Source organism: Tyto alba, unplaced genomic scaffold (genome assembly GCF_018691265.1).
Source record: "Tyto alba isolate M040663 unplaced genomic scaffold, T.alba_DEE_v4.0 Super-Scaffold_18, whole genome shotgun sequence".
Taxonomy (NCBI): Eukaryota; Metazoa; Chordata; class Aves; order Strigiformes; family Tytonidae; genus Tyto; species Tyto alba.
In genome coordinates this window covers 12,075,761-12,100,818 of record NW_024881280.1, presented here as the reverse complement: position 1 = coordinate 12,100,818, position 25,058 = coordinate 12,075,761, and the positions used below count along the sequence as shown (strand labels likewise).

Sequence of the window (25,058 nt, the reverse complement as noted above, 5' to 3'; positions counted from 1 at the left end):
TTGCTTCTCCCTTATCAACAAGGTTTTTTTACTGTGTCATAAAAGGAAATTTGACCTGTTTTACACAATTTGTTTTTGACAAATCTATGCTGGCCATTATTCATCCCTTTGTTTTGTTTTAGATGCTTACCAAAGTTTGATTGTTTGTTCCAGTATTTTTCCGGGAATTGAAGTTAAACTGAACAATCTGTAATCCATGGCTCCTCCTTTTTTCCCTTTTAAAGACAGGAACTACGTCTGCACTTTTCCAGGCTTCCAAGTATGATCTCTGGGCTCTGTGATATCCCAGAAGCTAGGCAAAGTTATGCCTAGAGCTTTTGCAGTTAATTAACTGGCTGGAGCAATTACCCTAGGATGAAATTCATCTGGCCCAACTGACTTGAACACTATCTGAAGGATCTTCTGATCTAGTCTGTGTTGTAGTTTTGTGATCTCACCCCCCTCTGTCATTGGCATCAACTGCAATATTTCTCTGAAGTGATGACAAATGCAGAAAAAGTACTAAACACCCTGGGACTCTAGCCATGAACTGTCTGTCCATAGCCTTTCTTCCACACTGGAGAGCATGTTTTCAGTCACCTAGGTTTTCCTCTTGCTGCTACGGTAGTGATGGAAAATATACTTGTGACTTTAAAGTCTCTTGCTAATTGGATCCCATTTTGCTGCTTGACCTTTGTGATTTTTGTCCTCACATATGTAGCCCAGCTTCTGCACGCATTTTTCACCAAGGCTGAGCTGGTGATTTCTCTGAGTTCATCTACTGTTGCATCTCCTATGAACTCTCCAGGTTTTGGATAGCTGATGCTCAGTGATGTTCTCTCTAATGTGCTTTCTACATCATTAAAACTTATCACTTGCTCAAGGTCCATAATGGCATGCCTTTAAATACTGAGTAAGTGGCTTTAATGGAATCACTGATGGTTTACCTTTGTCTGGGAAAGGTCAGAAGCCTGACCTTTGTTTCTACCTCTTAGCGACTGTTAGGCTCCACCTGGGAACATTCAGTCTCTCCTGGTCAGTTTTTGTTTTAACCTCCTGTCCTTACCATAAGTGATGGATGCAAATCACAAAATCTTCTAACCCAGATCTAAATTTCACATAGTCCCAAATGCTAGAAATGTTTACAGTCAGAAGTATTCTTCAAGTTCATTTCAACTGCTTGTTAGAAAAATATACTTTCTCCTTTATGTGCTTTTTTTTGCTGACTTCCCTCTCAGCTGGCCTGATGAGCTTGAAGGCAGAACAGACTAGGCTGATTGAGTGGGGAATATGTTTTTGTTTTCATACGTATGAAAAACTCAAAATTCACTACTAACGTAATCACGCTAAATTCCTGCCTGCACAGAAACTCTAGCTTACCTTCCATTGTCACATATTCTTCTCATCAGTAAAGATACTCCAAAGCTCGCTGCTTGAGGAAGCCGAAGCTGTAAGAGCAGTGCTGTAAATACAGCAGTGTTATACCGCTATAATGGTGCTCTTTCAAAAGAGCAGCATAAGCAGCCAAAAGGGGAAGGAGTTCAGACAGTCCTTCTGTTGCCCAAGAGGAAGCAAATTTCAGATAGAGCTTTGGTTCCCTTTAGTTATGATTCACCATAAATGAACAGCTAAAACATCAGTTGATAGTAAGGCTATGCAAGCAGGGACTTCCAGAAGTGGAGACTCAAAGGAAAAAGCAGAGAAAGCTGGCCCCTTGCCTAGCTGTGAGTCGTCTTCCTTCCCATTCTGCTGCTTTTGTTTTTAGGGTTCCTGTGTATTTTGCAGTGTCAGCCAGTTGTGAGAGAGGAGAAGACAGCCTTGCATGGGTTTTAGTCAATCCTGAGACTCCAGGCACCTCCTAGACCCTAGACTGGGACATGTTCACTACTGCTAACTGTTGTTAAACCAAAGCAATGTTCTAGATCATAAAGCGGTAACAGAATACCCTGCTGATAAACTGCGGTATATGGAAACTTACATAATATTTATGGATTGTCAGAGGTTAACACTAGAAGCAGCAAACCATAAGCGCTGTGTTGGCCTCTTCTAACAGAGTTGTTATCCAACCTTAGCATGACAATTTTCCATGCTACAAAAATTGCCTCTCCTTCCTGGGAAAATTGCGCCGATAGCACAGTATCCCCCTGTACAGCAACTCTTAACGTGCCTTCTGGTTGGAATTTGTTGCACTTTCAGCCACTGGATCTTGTTTTGTCTTGTGTGACTTCTTCCCCATATCAATATGCATAAATCAAGTGTGACCCATGTGTAAAGAGCCTGATCCACAGAGGCACATAATGTACCACATCTAAAAAGCAAGGGAGCGTGACAGAGACATTTCCAGGTTTTATGAGGAATCATCAGAGACTAGTTGTCAAGAAACAAGGGAAAAAATCTCCGTGCTTGGAAAGAAGGGAGAGAGTGTGTTGCCAAGCTGACAAATAGACAGGGGCATTAAATCCCCCAAATAACAGACAAGTTCTCCACTGTCCTGCACATGTTACCGCTGTTAATACCAGTACAAGATGAGTATAAAATTACATTAAACCAGATAGTGGTGTAGGGTAATGGATGAGATCTCTTCTGGCAGAAGACTCCGGTGGCCTATCTCTCTATTTCTTTTTAACAAATCTGTATGACATTGAGCAAACAAAGCCTCCCTGAACTTGCCTTTGCCTGCTCTGCATGAGACCCCAAATGAGTGGAGATGGGTGGGGTGAATGAAGGAGCAGCACACTACCATTTGCCTGCCCACACACATGAACAGATGACAACCAACACTAATTGAGAAGTCCCTAACAAACAAAGTACCAGTACGTCCCACTATCTACAGCTGTGTTTATGTGAGGAATGCATTTACTGACTCAGATTTTATTGGCAAAACCAGCCTGTTTGCTAGCATGGCTCAGCCAGGCAAAGTAAGGGACAACTGTGACATCCTCACCATGTCTCATCGTACCTTTGGCTACAATCCTGCTGTCAATAGCTGTGGTAGAAAGACTGGAGGATGGAGAAATGAGAGTGGGGGATGTGCTAAATGCCAAACACCTGATCCCTCTTCAGAGGGAATCCCTCAGCAAAAAAACAGGATTGTCTTACAACAGCCTACAGAAGGATAGGCTGATACCTGAAAGAGATTAAAACAGTAAAGCTGTACTCAAGCTGAGCTGCCATGTGGAAAATCCAGTGCTCTCCATGCAGCAAGGGTCCCTGTGTGTTCCTATAGCTGGAGGGGAAACTACTAGGAGTAGGAGAAGAGATTAATAAAAATATATTTGCGCATTTAAAGGCTGACCTTAGATTTGGAAATAGCTACCTTTATCCCTTGCAGTAGAAGTGAGTAGTCCATGTGCCTCACCAGCACAGCAAGAGAGAAATTCTTGGACAGAAGGAGGAATTAAGGTGGTGAGAAAGACCTCCAGGTGAGGAAGGTTAACATAATTATTTACAATAATGGATTGCTTTTTAATAAGAATTATGAGGTGGCTTTTCAAAAAAGCAGCCTCCTTTAGGGCTCATGGAGGAAAGGATTGAGTGAAACCAGAGAGAACCTGTGGAAATCTTCTAGCCATAAGGCTGTTAGAGTTCTGCAGAGAAAATGTGCCGTTTGCCACCGCTGCCCCCTCCCCAGCACCCAGAGCTGTGCTGGCCAGCAGGACCGCGGCCGTGCCACCCCTGTCTGTCCCTGCAAGAAAAGTAGCCTCACATCAAAGTAAGCACTCATCTCATGACTCTCATGAGCAAAAGGATGCGTGGGGCAGGTGCTTGCTTCTGTTTTGTGATCCATCATTCATGCGGGCTCTCAAAATACAGCTCTGATAAGCAATCTGTCTAATTTTCAGATTGGAGAAAAGAACGCGCTGTCAGTTACCGCACTCTGCCACTGCCCTTGTTGCGAGCGAGGGATTAAGCCCTACCCTGGTTTCTTCTGCTGAACACAGACCTCGTAGGAAGCTTCCCTATCGGCCCGCACCTCTCGCGTGCTCTAGCTCTTCAAGACCCCTGCGCTCACCGAGACATGCTGTGGTGGGATCCCTGCTCTCCGGAGGCAGCAGACGCCGGCCGCGGTCAGAGGAAAGGCACTTGCCAGAGATCCCAAGGCAAAAAACATGGGAGGTTTTGCTAGGCAGCACTTTGTTTCAATGCATGGATCTTTTTGAATCATACGCTGGCTCTGGTTTTGTGAAGGCTGGTGCAGATCAAATAAAGTAAGCAACACTGTTTCCACGGCAAACATTTCACATTTGCATTCTGATTTGACCTCTATCATCCCTGAGGTCCACGTTTACTACTCAGCTTTTATCTTGCTATTTCTCAGGAGGCTGGATGAGCCGAGAGGAGGAAACAGTAATGGGCTATGGGACCTCTCACCTCCAGCCTGCGCTTGTGTCAAGCAGCACCCTTCTCTGGGGCTCCTGCTGGCTTTACAAATGTTTAAAGGGTTGATTTACAAAAACTCTCAGGAAAACAATTATACATTTATTTATATCAAACATTTTGCAAGGAAGTGATCCTGCCCCCCCCAACCCCCCCCGCTTTGATAAAAGAGTTCTCCATCACGGGGGTGGCAGGAGAAAGGGAGTGAAATAAGATAACTCTGCTCAGCTTGCCTCAATTTAATGAGCTCCTTTAGGCCTTATCATTCACCCTGTGCTTTCCCCCATTGTGAACTTCTCAGCCTCATCAAAAAGAGCTTCTTTTTTTTTTTTTTAATCGGACTCTGTTTGATCAGCTCTTTCTCCTTTCTTTCCACAATCCCCCACATCACGCTGGAACTGGTACCAGTGGAGCATGTCGGCATGCCCTAGCAACAGGGAGATTAAGGGAACTACTAGCTCCTGAGGACGGGCTGGCTCGGACTTACTAATTAACTGCAGTGAAAGAAGTGAATGAGAGCGGCCCTTTCTTTGGGGCAGAAGAGGCACTAGAAGTAGATGAAGGAGTTGAGCTAAAAGAAGATTTCCCTCCCCCAAAACATGTGTCAACATTCAAACCAATCCTTTCTTAATAAGACTTTGTGTACCTACGGGGTTTGTATGGGTGGGAAGAGGCTGACAGCAGTCAACCCTGATGCAGAAAAACACAGGTGGGACCGAAGTCAAGCCACGGCTGCCCCTGCCTCGTGTCCGGCTGGGACCCGTGGGTCAGATGCTGGTGGCTCCAGAGAGGCAGGTCCACGTGTCCCCTCGGGGGGATGTGGGGGGTGACAGCAGGGGGCTCAAAGCTGTGACCCCCCCGAGGCGTGCAAGGCAGGGCTCAGAGAGCAGAGGGCGGCTCAGCAAGGGAAGTTGGGCAGGTCCCCAAATATGCTGCAGAGGCAGGGCTCCGTGTGGGGAGAGCAGCTGGGCCCTCCAGGGGTTTGTAATGAAACTCCAGCAGTCCTCCCGTCCCCTTCAAACCTTGGCATCCTCCTGGAGTCCACCTTTACTGACCAAGCCCAGGAACAATTGGCTACAGGTTCCTTTCACACCAAGTCCCAGTCAGAGCCTGTCCATTTTCCGTCAGCCATAGTCCCTGTTGGTAAATCTTTTCTGAATTATGAAATACTTCTGACATGTCTCTCTTTTTTTTAAAAAAAAAACAAAAAAACCAAAAAACCACGTTACTTTTTGTTCTTGCTCCTTACGGGCATTTTGCCCTGGGCTGGGTGTGGAAGTGAAACTGCTGAAATTCCCTCCCGCGAGCAGGGCAGGGTGGCTGGTGTTCCCAGCCCCAGCAGGAAGCACCAGACGCGACGACAGGCAGCAACTTCTGGTAATTCTCCAGCCCATTTCACTGATCCATAAAGGCTTAGCCAAACTGGATAAGTTTTTTAAAATCTTTGCAGCTGGGTGCTTTATCCAAACCGAATGGGCATCTCCTCGCACGTGCTCGCGCCCCGCGCCGTTACCGGGCAGGCGGAAAAGGGGAAGCCTGGCCGCTGGGGATGCCCCGCTGCGGCACGGCTGCTGAGTCGGCCTCCAGCACTGGTCTGGTCCCCGTTTCGCTCAGCAACTCCTGTACGAAGCACCTCCCCAGAAACCGGCAGAAACCTCCCTGGGGGAGGCAGATCTGGAGCCCAGGAGCTCCATTTCCCAGTCAAACAAAACGCGAGGAACGCCAGCCCATCGTCGAGGATCCCCGTCCCACGCCGATGCGATGCCTGCCAGGCCGTGGGGGGCTGGGGCCACCCGCACGGATTTTTAGCATGAGGTGCCCAAAGCGTGGCCGTGGCGGCGGGTGGCTTGTGGGTGACTTGCGGGAGGAGGGGGCAGGCAGGCGGGTTCGTGGTCCCCGCTGCTCCCCTGGGACGTGCCACGTCCCGTGTCGAGCACCAGGACACGCAACGCAGGGTGCAGCGTGAAACTGGCCTGGGGAAGGGTTAGGTGACTAACGAGCTCTTTTCCACCTTTGCTGCTAACGATACACGAGCGTCCCCAAATATACTGTAGTCGCTGAAAACGTTTCTGAAATAAAATGCCACTGAGAGGGGAACTGTAAAATCCTGCGCCTCACTCTGAAAGCGTGGGGTTTTTTCTCTGGGAAAAGGCTGTGGAAAAATGGTACTATCTTACAAAACAGAACTGTGCCTTCACATATTTAGCTTTGGATCTGCTGGTATTAGAGACAAAGGCGGATTTTATTACTTTTTATTTCTTCTAGCCCTGCAGCACCAACAAAGACAAGCCATGTAATGAACTGCAGAATCTCTTCTTTCTTGAACACCAGAAGTGATTCTTTTTTTTACTGTATACTGGTTCAACCCTAACTTTGCTGACACATGGTAAGCCATATATAGCATTTTGTAGCTTCATAAAACTTGTAGTTCTTTTTATTCAGGTGTACTGCTTTCCAGAGTTAATCTCTATGGACTTTAATTAAATTTGTGTGGCCTGCTGTTGGTTCCATCCTCTTAAATTTTGCAGTACCTTCCCATATGTTTTTGTATATAATCACTTTTTGGCGCAGACCTGTGCTTGAAATCCACAGCTGCCTGCAATATTCTGGTGCCTGGGAAGGGAGGAAGCACTCCAGTGGAAACACAAAAGGGTTAACTGGCTGCTGCCTCTAGACACTATTCCATGGGACTCTTCAGATCTCAAATGCTGAGATGGAACATGAAACAATAATTCCTTAGAGAACATGCTAAATAATTCAAGGCTAGTTTAAATAAATAAATAAGTAAATAGAAACAACTTTAAAATATTTTGTTGTAACACTTTGGTCTTTTTTAATATAGCTTGGAGGAGCAGGCTATCTGGCTGCTTTCCAAAAGTCCTTATTACGGTATTTAATGAACCCTAGAGATCACTACACTGTAAATATGCATCATGTTTATATAGATGCATTGGGCAACCTGTTACAATGCTAGGGGTTAAAAGTAATTTCCATGGATTCCCAACCAAGATAAACTCATCCACATCCCCCGAGGTGAATAGTAGTTAAACCTGTGTTTGTATAAAGAAGGCAGTCAGGCTTTCCAGCACCTGGAAAATAGGAAAGCTTATCTCTTAGTTATCTCTCCTCGGCTTTTAGATGTAAATTTGTCTGCAGGAGCAGTAATGATAGTCAATGTGCTCTCTGTCCCAGGGCCAGTCACTGCGGGCAGGCCAGCATCTCCCCTTGCCCGCAGAGCAGCTGGAGGGGACACCCAGCCCAGGGACCCCGCTCCTGGGAGGGGACACGGGGCTGGGACCAGCCGCCACCTCATCCTGGGCTTTTGAGGGAACCTGGCAGGCTGGTTCCCCTCAAACCACCCGGAGCTGCCAGCCAGGGCTGGCCAAAAGCGGAAAGCTCCTTCCAGATGGCATGTGCATAGGTGGTTAAGATCCATTTATAAACCGCTGCTTGGCCTAACTAAACTAATACCCAGGTAATGGAAACTTCTAATAGTACCTGAATTAAGCCGGATATTTTTAACACATATATGTGTGTATAAATACACACACCCACCCACGGAAATATAGCTGGTGTGACTCTGTTAAGTTTTCTGAGAAAAGGACTGTGGGTTCAGACCAAATGCGGAAAACATGACCCAGCATGTGTTGGAGAAAGAAGGAACAAAAAACCCCTACACCTCATGTGCAGTAAAAGTGGCTGCTACATCCGTCGCAGACACACAAACAGGATCGGTTTCCTGGGTCGTGCCTCGGAGACACCACTGGAGAGAAACACTGCGCCTTGCAAGACTGAAAACAAACACAGTGGAATTTCAGAAAACAACCCCATAACCTCCTGTCAACCTGCTGCAACGGACGGGGGCAAAAGCTGTCTGCCAACAGCCAGCACACCAGGGCAACAACCAGCCCTGCGGAGTGAGAGTCGGGTTTGAACCATTGCAAGCGCTCAGGCCACCTCGTTTAAAAGCTGTGCAGTGCAGCGTGCTAGCTACAGACCTCAGCCTGCTTTTCCTCCCTGACAGAACAAGTTGTTTCTTGCTTCCACCTTCTCGTATTTCCGCATAGCCCACAGGCAAACCGGAGTGCCTTTGGTTCAGAAAGCAGAACATTCCTTCCCAGCTTCAAAGGGGCACAGAGAGCGCGTGGGGATCGCGGCACACACACACACCGAGGTGCATTTTCTGCTAGTGGCTTCCCGAGTGGCCTGTGCAGCTGCTTGCCCCTGCCTGTGCGGCTCACGGGCACACCGAGGTGTGTACGGCCGTTAAACTCACATTACATCACCTGCAATGCTGGAGCTCAGCAGCCCCGTTCCTCGCATGGGGGATGCGAGACTCCGCCAAGCTCCTTGGGCGTTACTTTTCTTTCTTCCTCATTTCATGGGTTGCGTTTTGGTTTGGTTTGGGTTTTTTCTCTTTCGATATTTGCTTCCAAGAGGGGATTAGGTTAATGCGGGTAGGGTGGCTTGCACCAGAACTGCTGTGTGAGGGAAAAGGATCCACGCATAGGAAAGACGTGAGGTGTTTACTAGCAGCCTGCCTGCGTTACTCCAGCAATCCCAAAGCAATATGCTGGACATCAGCAGCAGAATGACTGCTCAGAATTACCCTCCACGTAATGGCAGAGCAAACCCAGCTTCGGGCATTAACATGGCTCTGAGAACAACACCTCGTTTCGCATCTCTGATGGAAAGCTTTTGTAAAAAATCAAGTAGCCACATGGGATTAGAAGAATAACAATATCTTGCACTCCAGTATAAAAAGTAGAGTGTGAAATCAAGCGGTCACAACTATTACCACACCGAGTCCTCAGCTGCTTTATTCCATTCATCAAACTGAAATATTTTGATGCAGGCCCTACAACACCAGGAACATTGTGCTTCATCTTGCTTTTACCCACAGGAAATGTGGAACATCAACAAAACCAGCATTTTTCTGACAAAGACCTGTGGAAAATGCTGAGTCAAGAGAGGTGCTTAAGGAAACCGGGCCAGCCCCCAGCCCAGAGCCATGCCTGGAGCAGAAAGATGGGGAGCTCTAAAGGGCTCACCAGGAGGAAATAGCTTCAAAAGCTCCTTTTTATCACTGAACTCAGCAGCTGTGCCTCCAAGTACACAGCTCTGACCTATTTCAGCAGCCACACACGCCCGTCCTACACCAGTGTCAGCCCAGTGACATCAGCGGGATTACTACATCCTTGAATTAGATAAAACTCAGGCCCAGAGAAGATTCACAGAGGAGGAAGATGCTCTTTTGACATATTTCGTAGCCCAACTACCCTTGCAAGAGACTGAACTCAGTTTTGCTACATGTTTGCTCATGTTATAACTCAAAGTATTTGTCTTTTGGGAGCTCTCAGCACCAAGCCAGGATACTGCCACTCGGTGCGCGCGTTTACTGCCCCTCCTAAGAGATCCCAGCCAACAAGCGAGTGCGTTGCAATGACTGATGTACCTAAGTGACACAAACACCAGTGCAAGTGCACTGGATTAAGGGCAGCTGGGGTGCGAAGGGGGTGCCGGAGAGGCCAGGGAGCCCTGCCGGGAGCTGGGTCGGTGGCTCGGCTGCAGCACCACGTGGCCATCGCGCCTCGTCCCCTCCCGGGCAGTGCCGAGACACGGCAGGGGTGACCCTCTGGGTTCCAGAGGTGAAGCAGGGCATAGCACCCAGGAGATGGAGCAGGGGGAACCCACCCGAAGCCTTTCTGGTTGGTGCTGTGTGGTGTGGTCTTTCCTGCTTTCGCCTCCTAATTGAGCTATTTTCTTCCTTTTCTCTGTTTTGTTTCCTTTCATCTGTTTTTCCTGCTTGTTACTCTCACACCCTAACCTTTTCTTTCTGCTCTGGATATTCTCTTCCCTTCTGACCCTCTAGATACTTTGCAGCTCCTTTACCCCCCTGCATCTCTCCATGTGCTTCCTGCCACTACCAAGGTCACACGTCCTCTTCCTTCTAAACTCACTCTGTTTCCCTGTCTTCCATTTTTCACCATTTCCGAATTTCCTTCCATTCTCTTCCTGCATTCAAGTCTCCCATTTGTCAGCGGGCATAAGGATCTTCAGCTAGTCTTTTAGCTACCAGTTTAGGGGATGCTGGAAGCCAGGCCTGCAGAGCCTCCGGAGCACGTTAAATGAAGCAGAAAGTGAGATTGGAAAGATGGCCAGAAGCAGAGCGAGCGTGTGGTGTCAGATCCGGGAGATAAAACCTTTTGTTTTAACTGGTACTGCTGCCGACAGCAATCCGGTCTACTGGTGCCAGCAGATAGGTGTGCCACCTTGCCTCAGCAGGCAAACCAAGGGATTTTCATACCTCCTGCAGCGAGGATCCCGATAGGCTGTACAGGCAGTTTAAACCTAAAGCCATCACTGCTGTTCACTACCCCTTACATAAAGCTATGCTCAGAGCTCAGTAGGATTGCAAAACCAAGCTCCTATATTTAGAAAAAGCCAGGCTTGTGTTGCTGGTGAAACCTTAACTCCGTCCCTGCCACGCACGGGTTACAGCACTGTCTTGCCCAAGACCCCGCAGGAAGCCCGTTGCAGAGCGGTGCCCCAGGACACAGGACAATGCCGTGGGGGCTGGAGAGAGCCCTGCTGCCCTTACCTTCCACCCTGCCCCTCAAATCAGGCGGGAGGCTTGCAGAGCAAGTAGTATGTGATCACATAATTACAGACTGTGCCATAATGCATGCTCACAAAAGAGCTGAATTAAGGCTGAACAGGCAGTTACAAGCACCATGACATCATTAGACTAATCTCTCCTTGGCTGGCCATGAAGGACCTCATCCTGTTCCCACTGAAGCCAAAAGACCATACTCTATCAACTTCAGTGGAAGCTGGCTTGGGCTCGCCCCAAGGCTCATCCGCTGCTGTTAGCTGCTAGCTGAGGCTGTACCCTTGAATGCATTAAACTTTTGATGCATAACTGGTATACCACACCTAACACACTTTCATTCAAGTAGAGACTTCAGCCCAGGTGCTGTGGGTGGTGGAGTGTGAGGGGAACTTGCTCTGCCGCCAGGCTCGCCCTACCTGTTCAGCCTGTTGAGTTGTTAATCGCCCTCAGCGGCTGCTCAGGGCTGAGCAGGAGGTGGAGAAGGGCTGCTCCTGCCCTGCACAGCCCGCAGCCGAAGCACGCCCGGCCTCAGCGAGCTGATTAAGTCTGATTTCCCACCCCGGTGCATAGATGAGAGCAGGGCAGGGGCGGCTGGGCAGTCGGGGTCGGGGTGCGGTGGCAGGTGCACCCTTGCCTGCGCCCACCCAGCCCTGCGAGCTCCCCGGTGCGGCCAGCAGCCCCCGATGGGCCGGGGAACGGCGGAGGCAGGGGCTGAGCGGAGACGTGCAAAGCCTCAGCATCATGTCACAAGGCCAGTGCCACGCTCCTTCGGGCTAAAGAGCTGCTGAGCCATGGGTTAGTTTCCCAGAGCAGATCTCCTTACCTTTACCACTTCCCCAACCTATCTGGCTTTCTTCGCAGGACTCTTGCCTAAATACATGCGGGTTTTTTCCCACTTCCGTGTCCTTAATTTTAACCCCAAAGTGTAATTTTTGAAAAGGGGCTGAATGTGTCAGATCTACAGAGGATCCTCCAGTGGGGGATAACCTAAAGGCAAGCAGCCTGCACATGTGAACGCGTCTTAACCTCAACCCTCCTGTTTGTTTCTTCCAAATATTGCACGCAGTCATTGGAATTTTTCTTCACAACAACCTCACAGGTGGCCTTTTTATCACCTCAGGAAACCTCTTACCATTTCTGACATCTCTGCCCCCATGGCTTCCCGTGTTGCTGATTTGAGAGTTGCACACATCAAAGTGATGAAGACACACCTCACTCTGGGGACAGAGCAGCATTATCACTCCTAAAAAAATCATGTGCAATCTGCCCAGTTCAGCCACTGTCCTTGAGAAACTAATTATTCCTCAACCTGACAGACCAAGGATGGTCTTCCTGTTATTTTATCTAATGTTGTCCTTTGTTTAATTTAAAGTGATCTGGTTTAACTCTCTTGTGTCGTATGAAAGAACTCCATCAACTTCTTCTGTTTATCCATGAAGGAACGGATGAGGTCATTTTATAGGACTCTTCATACCATTGTTTTGACAGATGAATGCAAGAATTTGTGGATCTGCGTTTTACACATGCAAAAGACAGGGGGAGAGGGACAAATAAAAAACAAATACAAGAAACTGAAAGGAAGAGGAATGGAAAGGCCAAAAGAGAAACTCAAATTAAAAATAGACAAAGCATATGTACACATGTGTGCAAGTTCATGTACACCAGCATACTCGGGCATGCTCTCACCGTCACCCGAGAAGCCTGATATTAAGGCAGTTGTTCAGCTGTTTCTAATACATAGCAGAGAAAAACTCTATCTGGAGAAACTTTTTTTTTTAACAGTGAGTCATCCATGAGAAAAATGTGGGTGTAGCTTTCAGGGAAGGGGCTGGAGGAGGTTTTATGAACTCTAATTTTGCAAACCCCCATATAGGAAGATGCATGAAGTTGATCAAGACACAAAGCGTGTCCCTCCCTCCCTCCCAGACATGACTGAGGGTAATCAGCTCCCATTGAGAGCCTGATTGCACCACTAGCTCTGTGCTGGATCTGTCCCACCCTCCAGGGACCCCTGGGAGAAGGAACAGCTCTGGGTTGTTCCCACCAGGGTAGCCGCAGGCATGGCCACCATCAGCCTTGGGCAATGCTTAATGCGAGGACTAACGCTTACCTGGCCTCACCTTGGATGCCGCTGATCACCTGGGATGTTTTCCGACACTTCCCTGACCAAGTTTTATACAAGTCTGATACATCGGTGCCTATAGTCACGTTTTACCGAAGCATCGGCTGGTCTCAAGGGCCAGACTTCTGCTGTTGGGTAGATGACTGTAAATCTGGAGTAATTCAGATTTACTTTGGTGTCAATGAGACCTGGTCAATGAGACCAGGCTCCCAGGCCTGAGGGTTTCCTTCTAGCCCCTTCGTCAGCACAGGTACCAAACGCATACCAGGAGCCATTATCCCAGCACATCTGTAGGCAGAGGCTGGGAACTGTAAACACCTTGTCAGGTTGTGAAATGCCCATTGATTCTCCCAGAGCATAAACACCATGGGAAGAAAGGTGCGTATTGCTTGGGAGTCACAGCCTGAAGATCAGGCTTTCTCCCTTGGCCATCCTGTAGCCTTTCTCTGGGAGTTTATATTCAGATGTCCTGGTTTTCTTGCCAATTAACTGGAGTGACTAATACAGACCAGTCTTCCCAGGAAGATCTGAACACTATTCATGGGTGCTGCACATAGCACTCTTGATGGTTAACATTCTTCTGGTGGGCAAACCCACTGAGACACACAGTTACCTTGTTAATTATTCCTTGGTGTGATTCGAGGGGGCACAGCCAAGAATAGTAGCAAAGTGAGCAGCAGACCACTTACCAGGACATGAAGCATCATGGTAACATCTATGAGAAGGTCAAATTGACTTCTGGGGAAAATGTAAGGGCTCTGTTCCTTGGGCTAATTAACAGTGGACTGACTGATAGGCACCACCAGCAATATTTTGTAGGCCAAAATGCTTTTTGGCTTGTTTAAGATGGACTATCTGGCTTAACGAAGGGGAGGCTGACTCCTGTAACTCTGATATACCCGTGTGACTGTAGAGAAATGCTTTTTGCTCTAATTACGTTATTCCTTATATACACCAGGGTTAGTGAGAGAGAACTTGTCCCTGGGTCTTTTCCGTCTGTTAAGTTCCATGGTTTGTGATTCACTTTAGAAAAACAAGAGTGGTTGAAAAAAAAAAAAAAGTTGTTTTCAGCTGTGTGGTGATGAAATACAGTAACTGAAAATGCTGTGGGTTTTGAGGTTGGATTTTGTGATTAAAATATTGTTAGGCTCAGGATAGGATTGGTTGGTAAAATGAGTTACAGTAAGACATTGTGCTTTCACCTCTAGAAAACTGAGTTCAAGCCCTGTTTAAGATCACAAAACCAGTAAGTAGTTCAAGATGATTAACAGTTTCTGAACTGAACGGGGCGGGCGTGAGGCAGGACAGGAACACCCCGGGGGGTGGGAAGGTCGGGTTTGATTCCCACCACCAGCGCTGCTGCTTTGGGGCCCCGGGGCTCAAGCAGAGGAGGGCACTGCAGGAGAAGGAGACTGTGGGGGCAAAGATCAGTGTTCCAGGAGATGCTGTGGGTCTGGGTGAGGGCCGTGCAGCCACACGGTCGTGGCAGGTGCCACATGGAGCACACGCTCTGCACAGGCCACTCGTGCCAACGGCAGAGGCTTGATCCCGTTTTGTCCTGGCCACCTCGGTCAGTCTATGGCAAGCAGGCATGGCCCGGCTGCTTCTGAAAAACGGTGTGACGTCAGGGGCTCCTGGGCATTTCTCCCTACCCAAGGCGTCCAGTTCAATCCTTAAAGCAATGACATTTCTCAAGAACATTTTGCAATTTGTTTACGTTAAGCATCACAAGCTGCTGATTCAAACAGCAGAAACACTGCCAGGAACCCTCTTGAGTTCATTTTCCCCACACGCTTTCAGTTTTAGCCTATCTTAATGAGACGTGTACTCTCATCAGATGCACAGCTTACACACATGCAGGCCAGACAGCTGTAATCGGCTTCAGTGCCTTCCAAACTACTGAACGCAAAGCAGTGCAGCAAGCAGATTTGCACCTCTGCTGTTGAGCTGCCAGAGCCAACCCACCAGCCAAGTACAACTTGCACTTGAAATAAAGCACAGATAGGGTGTAAGTGGTGTGTTGTCGCTGGTCTGGTGCTCTGCATTTACTCTAAGTGCAGTTAATGCGGTTACTGTTAGCAGAGGGTTACAGATCTACCCACAAGTTAATAGCTGTGTTCAGATCTTCTTATCTAGTTAGCTGGAAATAAAACTGAGCTTTTTAAATAACATATTATTGGGTTTTTTCTGTTACTTCTGGGATTTTGTAAAGTATTGGCTCAAGAGTTTCTTTCTTTGTCGTTTTTTTCTTCCGTAATTTCAGTGGTTCCTAGAACAAAACAAGAATTTGATCCAATTTGAACTTGAGTACTCTTTTGTACTTTTAGCACCCAGAGATACTCCCTCAGTTTCTAAAGTTTATCCATAAGCTTGGCTTACACAGGGAGTTACAAACCCACTCAAAACCACAACATGCTTCCAAAGTGCTTTAGGGAGCTGGGAATTATCTGATCCATGTTTCGGCCTGGTCCCCACCGCTGCGCAGAGCGAAGCCTGGCTCTGACCCCATCTCCCTTACGGTAACCACCAGCCCACAGCACCATTCATAGGAGCTTCTCTCAATTCAGCTTAGCTAGTCAGTGGTGCAGAGGAACTGTATTTATTTACTTTTTCTTGAGTAAAGAAAACAAATATCCAAGGCTCTGGATAACCCAAAACGCACTTGTCAAATCCATTCCATTTCTGCAATAAGAAAATATTGGGTTCAGTAGGACACCAGTCAGGTGACACTTCCAGAAAGCCCTTTCAGTGCTTTACTTGTCCTGGGGAGCAGACTTATTTCCCCCACAAAACTTCAATCTCTCTAAAAATTCAGCTTTAGGAGTAGCCCTGGAAAACCAGCAAATTCAAACCAGTCCTGGCAGAAGCAGGGGTTTCTACCATCCCAGTGTGTCCCAGTGCCCCTGCAGAGGGACTCCTCTTTTCTAGCAAGGGGGCTCCAGCGCAGAAACTCCTGCTGTGAGTTGCTGTGACAGTATGGAAAGGGAAAGCCAGACACTCATTAAAGCCAATGGTGGGCCATTCAGTTTTTCATAGGAGGCAATCAGCACCTAAAACTGCACTCAGGAAACCACGAGCCATCAGATTACGTCCTGGAGGGACATGGGCATCATGTTTTCAGGAGGAGATGACCCCTTGAACAAATGCACTGCTGTGCTTCTGCAGTAGCTGCCATCTCCAAGCGGGTTTAAGATGTGACTTCAGGAAGGAGCGTTGCAGCAGTCTAAATCTGCCAGTTTGGGAAATGTGGATAACGCCCTGTCGGAGGGTAGCATTGCAAAACTGTGGCATTACGTGGCCCTTTCCACCAGAAAGATTCCCAGAGCGTCATTCACTAGACTTCTGCATCGCTTTTCCTTGCACTCTCCCAGGCTAAATTACTATTTGCCCAGCACTCTTTACGGGACAACGTTGCACAACCCCAGGAAGGCCTAAATCGTTCTTGGGAAGCACCCGGGCTTGGCCGCCGGCAGATGAGGATTCCCAGATGGCCTGTTGGTCTAATCCTTGGCTCCGTCCGGGGCAGAAGCCCCACTCTCCTCCCAGATATCATCGTCCTGAAATGGAAATGAAAGGCAGAGCACGCGTGACTGCCGAGGCAGCTCCGCCCGCTCACCCTGCCAAAAGATATGGCGTCCCCCGCCGCGCTGCAGCGCCTCCCCGCCCGGGGAGCCGAAGCCTTTGCTGCAGCAGAGACAAAATCAGGGGTGAGGGGCAGCGTGGTTACAAACACCCGGGACGCCCTGTTCCAGCTCCTCTGGGCTGTCCTCCTGCCTGCTGACAGGGGCGATGGCCGGGCCTGGCTCAGCGCGCCCCTCTCCCTTTCGGGGTGTCTCGGGGACCGCCACCGCCCAGGGTGGCCTCCAGGCAGCCGCGACACCTCTGCCAGCCGAGCCGGGCCTGCAGAGGCGCTTCTTTGTGCCCCGGGGCACGGAGTGGCACAGCTCCCAAAGCCCTGACGCAGGGAGAAGTGGGGCGATGACTGAGGTGTCGCCAGTCCCTCCCATTACAGATGGGTGTGGGCAGGGCACCATGGCGGTGACGCTTCTCCCAGGGCCTGCAGCTAAAATGATCTCCAGTGTACAGCTCAGGAATGCGTTTCCCACAAGGGAAAACCGGCTGGGGCCATGACATTTCCCCCTCCTCCCGTTTCAAAAGCGGGAGTGAGGACCAAGATGAGTTGGGGGTGTCTGCGCTGAGGGGCTCCCAGTAATCGCTCTTTATCGCTTTGCTGCCAGACACAAGGTACAATTCCTATTACAGCTCTCATTTCTATGCCGCTCTGTTTAATTTAAGGGCACCAACGCAACCTCACATCACAGGCGTGTGAGCTGAAAAACCTCTAATGGGTGCTGAGCCACGGGCAGCGGCTCAGCAGTAACTCAGAGCTTCGGACCCTGGATCCTGTCACGGCGCACAAGCCAGGGCAAACCCCAGCACCGAAGCGTTACACTCAGGCCATGTCCACCCCCTGCGCTGCGACTCCAAGTCTCGTGGAATTTTGCAGGAAACCTCCTGGTGAGCACCTCGGAGGGGAGGACAGTTGCTGGTGCACGCGGACGGTGTGGGCAGGGAGGGACAGGGAGGGAGGGAAGGAGGTGGGTGTTGCGGGTGCCTGTGGCTCACCAGCATGGATCCCACAGAGCCACTGGGCTGCCCGCGTCGGCCCTGAGTGCCATCTCCTGCGTGCAGGGTTCACAAAAACAGAAAAGCTCCTTTCCAGGGAAAGGGCCGGTGTTCAGGCAGGTCTCACACTTCTTTCTCCCAGTATGCAACTGGTGTTGAGAAAAAAAATTCCATTAAACTTTGAAAACTCACACCTTTTAGGTTGTTTTTTGTTTGTTTTTTCTTTTTTTTTTTTTTTTTTTCACTTGAGAATACCGCAAGGGAAATTCTTAATACCTCCCTGTTTGGGTTTGTTGGTATTTATATCCGAGATGCAGTAGCAGAGATGTGTGCATAATTGATTAATGCTTCAGGTAGATCTCAGATAAAAAGAACTGATTTTCCTCATCAAATCAAACCTGCTTTTTTCCCCCTCCAGATAGTAATTCTCTATTCAGGAAAGCACGCAGTGATTAATCTGTTAATTTATTTTTCTTTTCTTTTCTTTTCTTTTCTTTTCTTTTCTTTTCTTTTCTTTTCTTTTCTTTTCTTTTCTTTTCTTTTCTTTTCTTTTCTTTTCTTTTCTTTTCTTTTCTTTTCTTTTCTTTTCTTTTCTTTTCTTTTCTTTTCTTTTCTTTTCTTTTCTTTTCTTTTCTTTTCTTTTCTTTTCTTTTCTTTTCTTTTCTTTTCTTTTATTTTCTTTTATTTTCTTTTCTTTTCTTTCTTTTCTTTTTTCTTTTTTTCTTTTTTTTTTCTTTTTTTCCTTTTCATTTCCTTTCTTCTTTTCTTTCTTTTCTTTTTTTCTTTTCCTTTTTTTCTATCTCCTCTCCTCTCCCTTCCTCTCCTCTTTCCTTTTGTTCCCCCCCAAGGTGGATGTTTCATTCATACATGTTTAAAATGTAACCAAACTCAATTTCAGAAAAATAATTCTAAAATGAAAACCAGAGTTTAGATACTGCTGCACCTAAGCATGGCAGTGTTTTGGGGCATTTTCTGCTAAAGCTATTTGCAAATGCGATATGTTTTTGCTGGCCTGAAGTAGCACAGAATCAATTATCTATGCAAAATAATGTGCCCAGCGCTACTTGAGATTGTTCTCTTAGTAGGACATTATTCAGGTAACACTCATGAAAAATGCTGCATTGATGTCCGTGGAACCAGAATAACTTTGTTTGATCAATGCTTCGCAGCGTGAATAAAAGCAGCACTGACTTTCCTCCCCTGTTGTCAATGCAGCTCCTTCGGAGGGCCTGGGGAGGCAGCAGGGGTGAAGGGGAATTCAGTTTCCATGACTCACCCATTCCTGGGCTGCTGTGTAGCCAGCCAGCAAGTGGTCAATCAGTGGCAATTGTCATGGGCAGTTGGTGATGTGGATGCTCAGACCATCAGCATATTTCACAAGAGCCATTCAAAGGCCCTTCCTCTTCAGGAAAGAAGGACCAGAAACTGTCTCTAAACCTGAAAAACTCCACCTGTATATCTCACCAAACCCCTGTCTCAACCACCTTCCACTGTGTTGTTTATTTAAAAGTGGGTTTTTTTGTAATATATTTAGCATTAGTGAGAGTAAATCAACCAAACAACTAACTGAATAATATAGCAGGGCCAGGTAGATGTCAGGGATGTATACATCAGGCAGAGAAAAGCCAAGTGTGCCTCGGAGGAGGAATATTTTAAAGAGTATTGTAGGAGAAGACATTTTTAAATTATTCCATCATCGAATCAAGTCTTTCTGTAAGCCTTCCCCCACATGGCACATTGCTTTCTCAGTGCACCTTAAAGTTCATACAGACCAAGAAATGTGTTCAACAAAACAGAGAATAACAGTTTGCCTCAAAACCCACCTTAAACTCCCTACACGTGTTCTGTGAGGCTTCCCACAGTCCCATAACACAGCTGGATTGATCTAATCCACTACCTGAAGGGGCAAGACTTATTTCCACCAGACCTCTTTTCCAGCCTTTCTCTTCAGCCAGGCCTGCACTGAGATAGTATATTTTTTTTTCCTTTTGTTGGGTAGTTTTCAATCCTTTGGCAGCAGACAATATTTATAGCAGTTTAAAGGAGCAAATGTTCACAGCGTCTCTTCCTTGAAGTTCCAGCTTTGCTTTTCGGGGGCGGGGCTAGGAGATGTCTTTGATAAGCTTCAGCTAACTGATGTGTTATACTTGTGTTCAGGAGCACGAAAAATGGAGACATATGCCAGGTAATTCCCATGCCTGTATCCTCAGCGTGCTGCATACTGTGACAACAAAACCTTTACACATTGCTGAAGTAGCTCACATGCGTAATCTGGCTAATGGGTAATGGTTAGTCATACCGTCCCCACCGCTGCTGGAGATAGGCAGGCGTGATGGGAGGGTGAGAAACCAGCAGTTTATGAGTGCAGCGAGCGCACGGTGAGGATGCAATTACTGCCCTGGAAGGTGGAGGCCTCTTTTGCAAGCCAGCTCCCACCGGGCTCCCAGGCGGTGCCCTGCCCGCAGCTCTTCCAACGGCACTAGTCCTGCGCCCTGTGCTGCCCGTCCTCACGCTCTGGGGCAGGGGGAGAAGATGTCAAACAAGAGTCCTCCAGACACATCAGCTTGACCCAGCCTTTTCAGCTATTCTCTCAGGGATTGATTTTGCTCTGGTAGATACACTGAGCGGACTGGGGTATGGTAGAGGTCCCAGCAGCCGGGGTCCCTGAGCTACTTTGCTTTCCTGTTCAGAGAGAAGGGATGTGGCATCAGCAGAGAGCTTGGCCTTCGAGGTAGCTCCTGGCTTCCACCACCCCTCCACAGCTCACCCTCTCCAGTTCCCCAAACCCATGCAACAGATGCAGACATCTCAAAATACTCCAGAGCACAGTGGGGAAGGTGGGGAAGGTGTGCTCCCCCCTGGCCAGGGTCACAGCAGGGCAGCATGGCCCACCTTGCCATCCATCGCCCCAGGGAGGTGGGTGCTGGGTCTGAATGGGGGGGCTGTAAAAGGACACTTAGCATCCATGTGCTGGATGGCCCTCCTCTTGTGGATATGCATGCATTTAAATCCTGCTTCGTTTCCCTCTGAAAGCTTGCATTGCAATTAAAAAAAAACCAAAAACAAGCAAAAAACAAACCAAAACACAAAAAGCAGGTTTTTTTTAAGCAATTCTGCAGTACAGTAAATTCCAACCAGGAGTAGGATCACTTGTGCTAGGTGCTGTACAAATACAAAGGCAGTTCCCAAAGGAATACGGCCCCATATGATCATCTTTTGTTCAAGACATAAAGCGGCAGCTCCCAAAGGCTGGTAATCTTTTTCCATGGCACTATCCAGGTCTGAAATAAGTGGGGTGTGGTAAATCTATGCTGACGTAAATGAGAGAAGGTGTTTTGAAGAACCCAGGACAGGGAGAACAAATTAAAACCAGAGCGGTCTGGTGAATATTACACAAGAAAAGCCTACTCTATTTTCTGTTTCTTATTTTTGTGACTGCAGAAATTCCCCTGATCTTAAATGAGAGAAAGGAGGCCAGGAGTCCAGAATCAGCATGCTTGCCATGGGTAACCAGCAGTAATCAAACAAGGAGACTGGCAATGCAACTGTGAACCAGCCTTCCAAAAAGCTTAGGAACTGGAGATTCGGAGCTCCAGCTGGATCAAGAGCTGGCCCCTGTCTCAGGTACGGGATGAACCCAAACATCACAGCCACGTACAGCTGTATCTGGGTCAGCTGGGAACAGGACTCTGTACCAAGTCACCAGTGGCACCATCTCTCTCCTCCAGGCAGCGACAGTGGTTTGGTTTGGGCTTTTTTTCCACTCTTTCAAAGCTGCAGAAAGCTGTGGAGCAGAATTTTTCCACTTGCTGAGGACAAAAATGTTCCCTGCTTGCTGCACTCGTTTGCTAAACAGCATGATAACCTGTGAGAAACATGATGAAAAAGTTGCTTGGGCTTGATTTTTATATTCCTCTTCCTCTAACAAAGCGCCTGCAAGTTCAGTGCAAACAGATCAACACAGTCAAGCCTAGCTACATACTTCAGCCTTTGCTCTGAACTACTGAGGTTTTGTATGATGTCAGTCTGGTCTCTTGAGGGCTGCTGTTGTCATCAGATCGTGAGGTCGATAAGGCACATGTTATGATGAGGCATGCTGTTGGGTTTAACCATAGTATCGTGCATGAAGCAGTCAAGAAAGCGGTGCATTTCCTGGTACAGTGCCTTGATAAGGCTCTCGTTGCTTCAGAGGTATTTCCACCACACTGTCTTCTGTGTTCAGCACGCAACAGATTGCTGACAACCTGAAAGGCCAAACAGCAGCAGGATTCAAAAACACAGTTCCCCTGTCAAAAATATGTTTGTTTGGGACTTTCTGTTTCTTTTCCTACCTCAAGTTCACTCTTTTTTTTTTTTTTTTTTTTTAATTTTATTGAACCTTTTACAAAGTGGGTAGAAGCAGGGCCCAAAACAGCTGTTCAGAGCTGGACAAAGTATGTTCAGTTCCTGGAGCATGTTTTTTCCTGGTCCCTCCTCCAGTATTCCCCCACCGAATTTGGGAACACCTGAAATCCAGCACAGCCTGCAAGCTAGGGGCCCTTGGATGGATTTGAAGGCTCCAGCCCTCACCAGCACTTGTTTCCATGCTGCTCAGATGCTCAATCCTGGACTGCGGTTTCTTCCTCTCTTCTTGATTTACTTTATATTGACTATTGTGATTTGGTTTACTAACAGACCAAACTATAGCAGTTCAGGACCAGTTCTGTGTGTTAGAGCACTGAAAAGGAGTTTGTACATTACCTGGAGCTGGACTGGATTTTACTTTTTTTCATATTCATGTTTCTTGTTTACTTTTTGTATTTCAATTACATGGAGCAGGAGAACAGGCTGGATCCCAGTCACCCCTCATTGCCAGTTGTAGGGAAGAGTCATGGCGGTCCTAGTTTTAAAAGTGGGACCACAGAGAATAGATGTGCAAAAATTGAAGTAATCCACACTTCTGCCAGCTCTGGCCTTCTCACAGTTAATCTCTATGTACCAGAAAATGGAATAATGTACTTTTTCAAAATCCTAATTATACAAATTATCATATTGAAGCCCACTGTCTACCAGGTTTTAATGAAGAAAGAGCCCATTTCACTACCTAAATAAATCCTCTAGGACCCAGTGGGGAAGTATAGTGCCTGTGTGTTAATGTGGCAGAAAAACCTGGCAAAGGAAAGATCTGTGCTATCTGTGACAGCCATACAAGCCCACAGCCTTAGCAGTGAGGAGAGGTCGGGTAGGACGGTACTTACAGCATTGCAAGGGCGTTGGGTTTTTTCCATCCCCCAAAGGAGACGAACTCAGCATACCCTTTGCACTTCTTCAGGCCTTTTAGAAAGTAACTCATTACAAGATTTTTAGCACATGAAGGGTATGAGGTCCCAGCCCTGCAAAGGACCAGGGAGGCAAAGCCAGAGGAAGGAGCCTCACCGGAGCAGGCTGGAGGAGCTTGGTGGGCTTCCAGCACGTCTCCTGACACTGTCCCACCAGTCTCTGACTCTCAGTAGAGCTGGCGACCTCCAGGGCCAGGACACAAGTGTCTTGTCTACGCACTGGGGGAAGTTTAGATCCTTTAGCCTCGCCGGAGGGAGAGCCAGCACACATCTTGCTGCTCCGTCTCTGGCCGGGGGACGGTGCAGGCAGAGGTGCCCCGCACAAGGAGCAGCGGGTGACGGCCCTCGGCTCAGGGCGCGGCGGGCGGAGAGCGGGGCTGCAGGCAGGAGGAGGAAGCACAAGGAGGAAGCGAAGCGAAGGGAGGGTCTGATCCTCGTTTGCCAGCAGCCCGCTCCGGCCGTGTGCTGCTTACGCTAGCCTCAGCGAACGGGCAGCACCCGCCCTGCCCCAGCGGCCCCCACCGCTTCCAGAGCCCCCTCGGGGGCAGGGTGGCCGCGGCCGGCTGCCCGCTCTCCTCTGCCGGAGCCGGTGGCGAGCGCGGCGGGGACAAAGGGCCTTTTCTCTCCGAGGTGAAGCCGGCGGCCTCCCGCCAAGGGCCGGCCCCACGCGGCGGCTGCGCCCGGTCCGCAGCGGTGCTGCCCGCTCCAGGGCTCCAGCCCCGCTCCAGACAGGTCACTCACTGCCTGTCGCACCTTTCTGAAGGCCGTTTCGTGCTCCCTGTTGCCCGCAGTGCTACGGACAAAGCATCGAGCACATTTTGTATCTGAACCGAACCAAAAGCCCCACCTCACACCCTCTGACTTCACCCACCTCATGCCCTCCTCTGCTTGTTTGCTTTCCTGGGGTGCTTAGGGCTTAATTGCTTGCGGGACACAGGGTTATGGTCTTATCAGCCCGGGTGGTTTTGATTGCTAATCGTGTTGCTTGGGATGACATAGTCATACACTGAATAAGAAAAAAATAATGGAAGAGCAGATAAAGGTGACCTAATAAGCATGCTGTGGGTCAAACATCTTTTTACACCAATTTTGATAAGGCTTCTTATAAAGATTGTTGGAGGAAATAAATAGCATGACCCAAAGGGCACAGTTTTTTATGGACAATAAACCAGTGACATGATAGGAAACAGCATTATAGGTTACCCCTCCCTCTTGGAGTCAGGAGTAAGAAGGACCCAAGAATCTTTGCTGTCCTGTCCAACTCACTGACAGAAATAAAGTGCAGGTACCATTGCTGAAAAAGTGTCTAGCTGATATCACTGGTTGTCCAGATCATCTACTCCTTACGGGTATTTAGATTCATAGTTTCTGTTTTTAGCAACTAAAATAAGTTCTTATTGCTTTTTTTTTTTTTTTTTTTTTTTTTTTCCCCTTTGGGTATATTAGGCATCTAATCTGTCTTCTTTTTTACCACAATTGGAAACCAGATTCTCATTGCTGAAATGCTAACGCAGGTCAAGAGCGATTCATAAAACCAGCCAGCCTGCCTTTCAGTTTCCAGATGAGACAGATATTAGAGAAAATACTTTACTTGCAGTACACCCAGAGGTGATCCAATTTCTCTAAAAGAAGATCATCACTGCTTTGTCAGGAAGCCTCCTTTTCAGGGCAGAACTTGACTCTAAAAAGTTAGTGGTGGCCGCTGGTAAGGGACGCTGGATGATTTAGTTGATTTAAATAACTTCACAGTTATTCAGAACGGTGAAGCAGCACACGCTGAAAGGCTTGCTGTACTTTCCTGTACTGACCAACACTAGGAAATCAGGCACTCCGGCTGCTGACACAAAAGGGAGATGAACATTTGTGACAAACAAGAAGGGACTGTTTCTTTTCCCACTGCACGTTTGCCCGTTGGAAAGGAGCTGATCAGGGAGGTCACGGGGCCAAACACTACAGCTGAATTTTTTAAGGCAGGATAATTTTATGACCACTGTTAAGCGCTGTAATTTATGTAAACCAAGAT

General features: G+C 48.0%; 1 protein-coding gene across 6 annotated transcripts in view; it reads left to right on the top strand.

The window, feature by feature from the left end:
- RAD51B (RAD51 paralog B) overlaps positions 1-22,000 on the top strand; it is a 448,074-nt gene extending 426,074 nt beyond the window's left edge. For 4 of the 6 annotated variants that reach the window (XM_042790959.1, XM_042790958.1, XM_032984680.2 and 1 more), the window contains exon 12: positions 21,159-22,000. In XM_042790959.1, the coding sequence (XP_042646893.1) occupies positions 21,159-21,268 (110 nt within the window). In that variant the 3' untranslated portion in view covers positions 21,269-22,000. Of the gene's footprint in view, positions 1-3,821; positions 4,214-21,158 lie in introns of those variants that run through there. The other 2 variants (XR_004405956.2, XM_032984679.2) reach the window with 2 other exon arrangements.
- Positions 22,001-25,058: the final 3,058 nt, after the last annotated feature.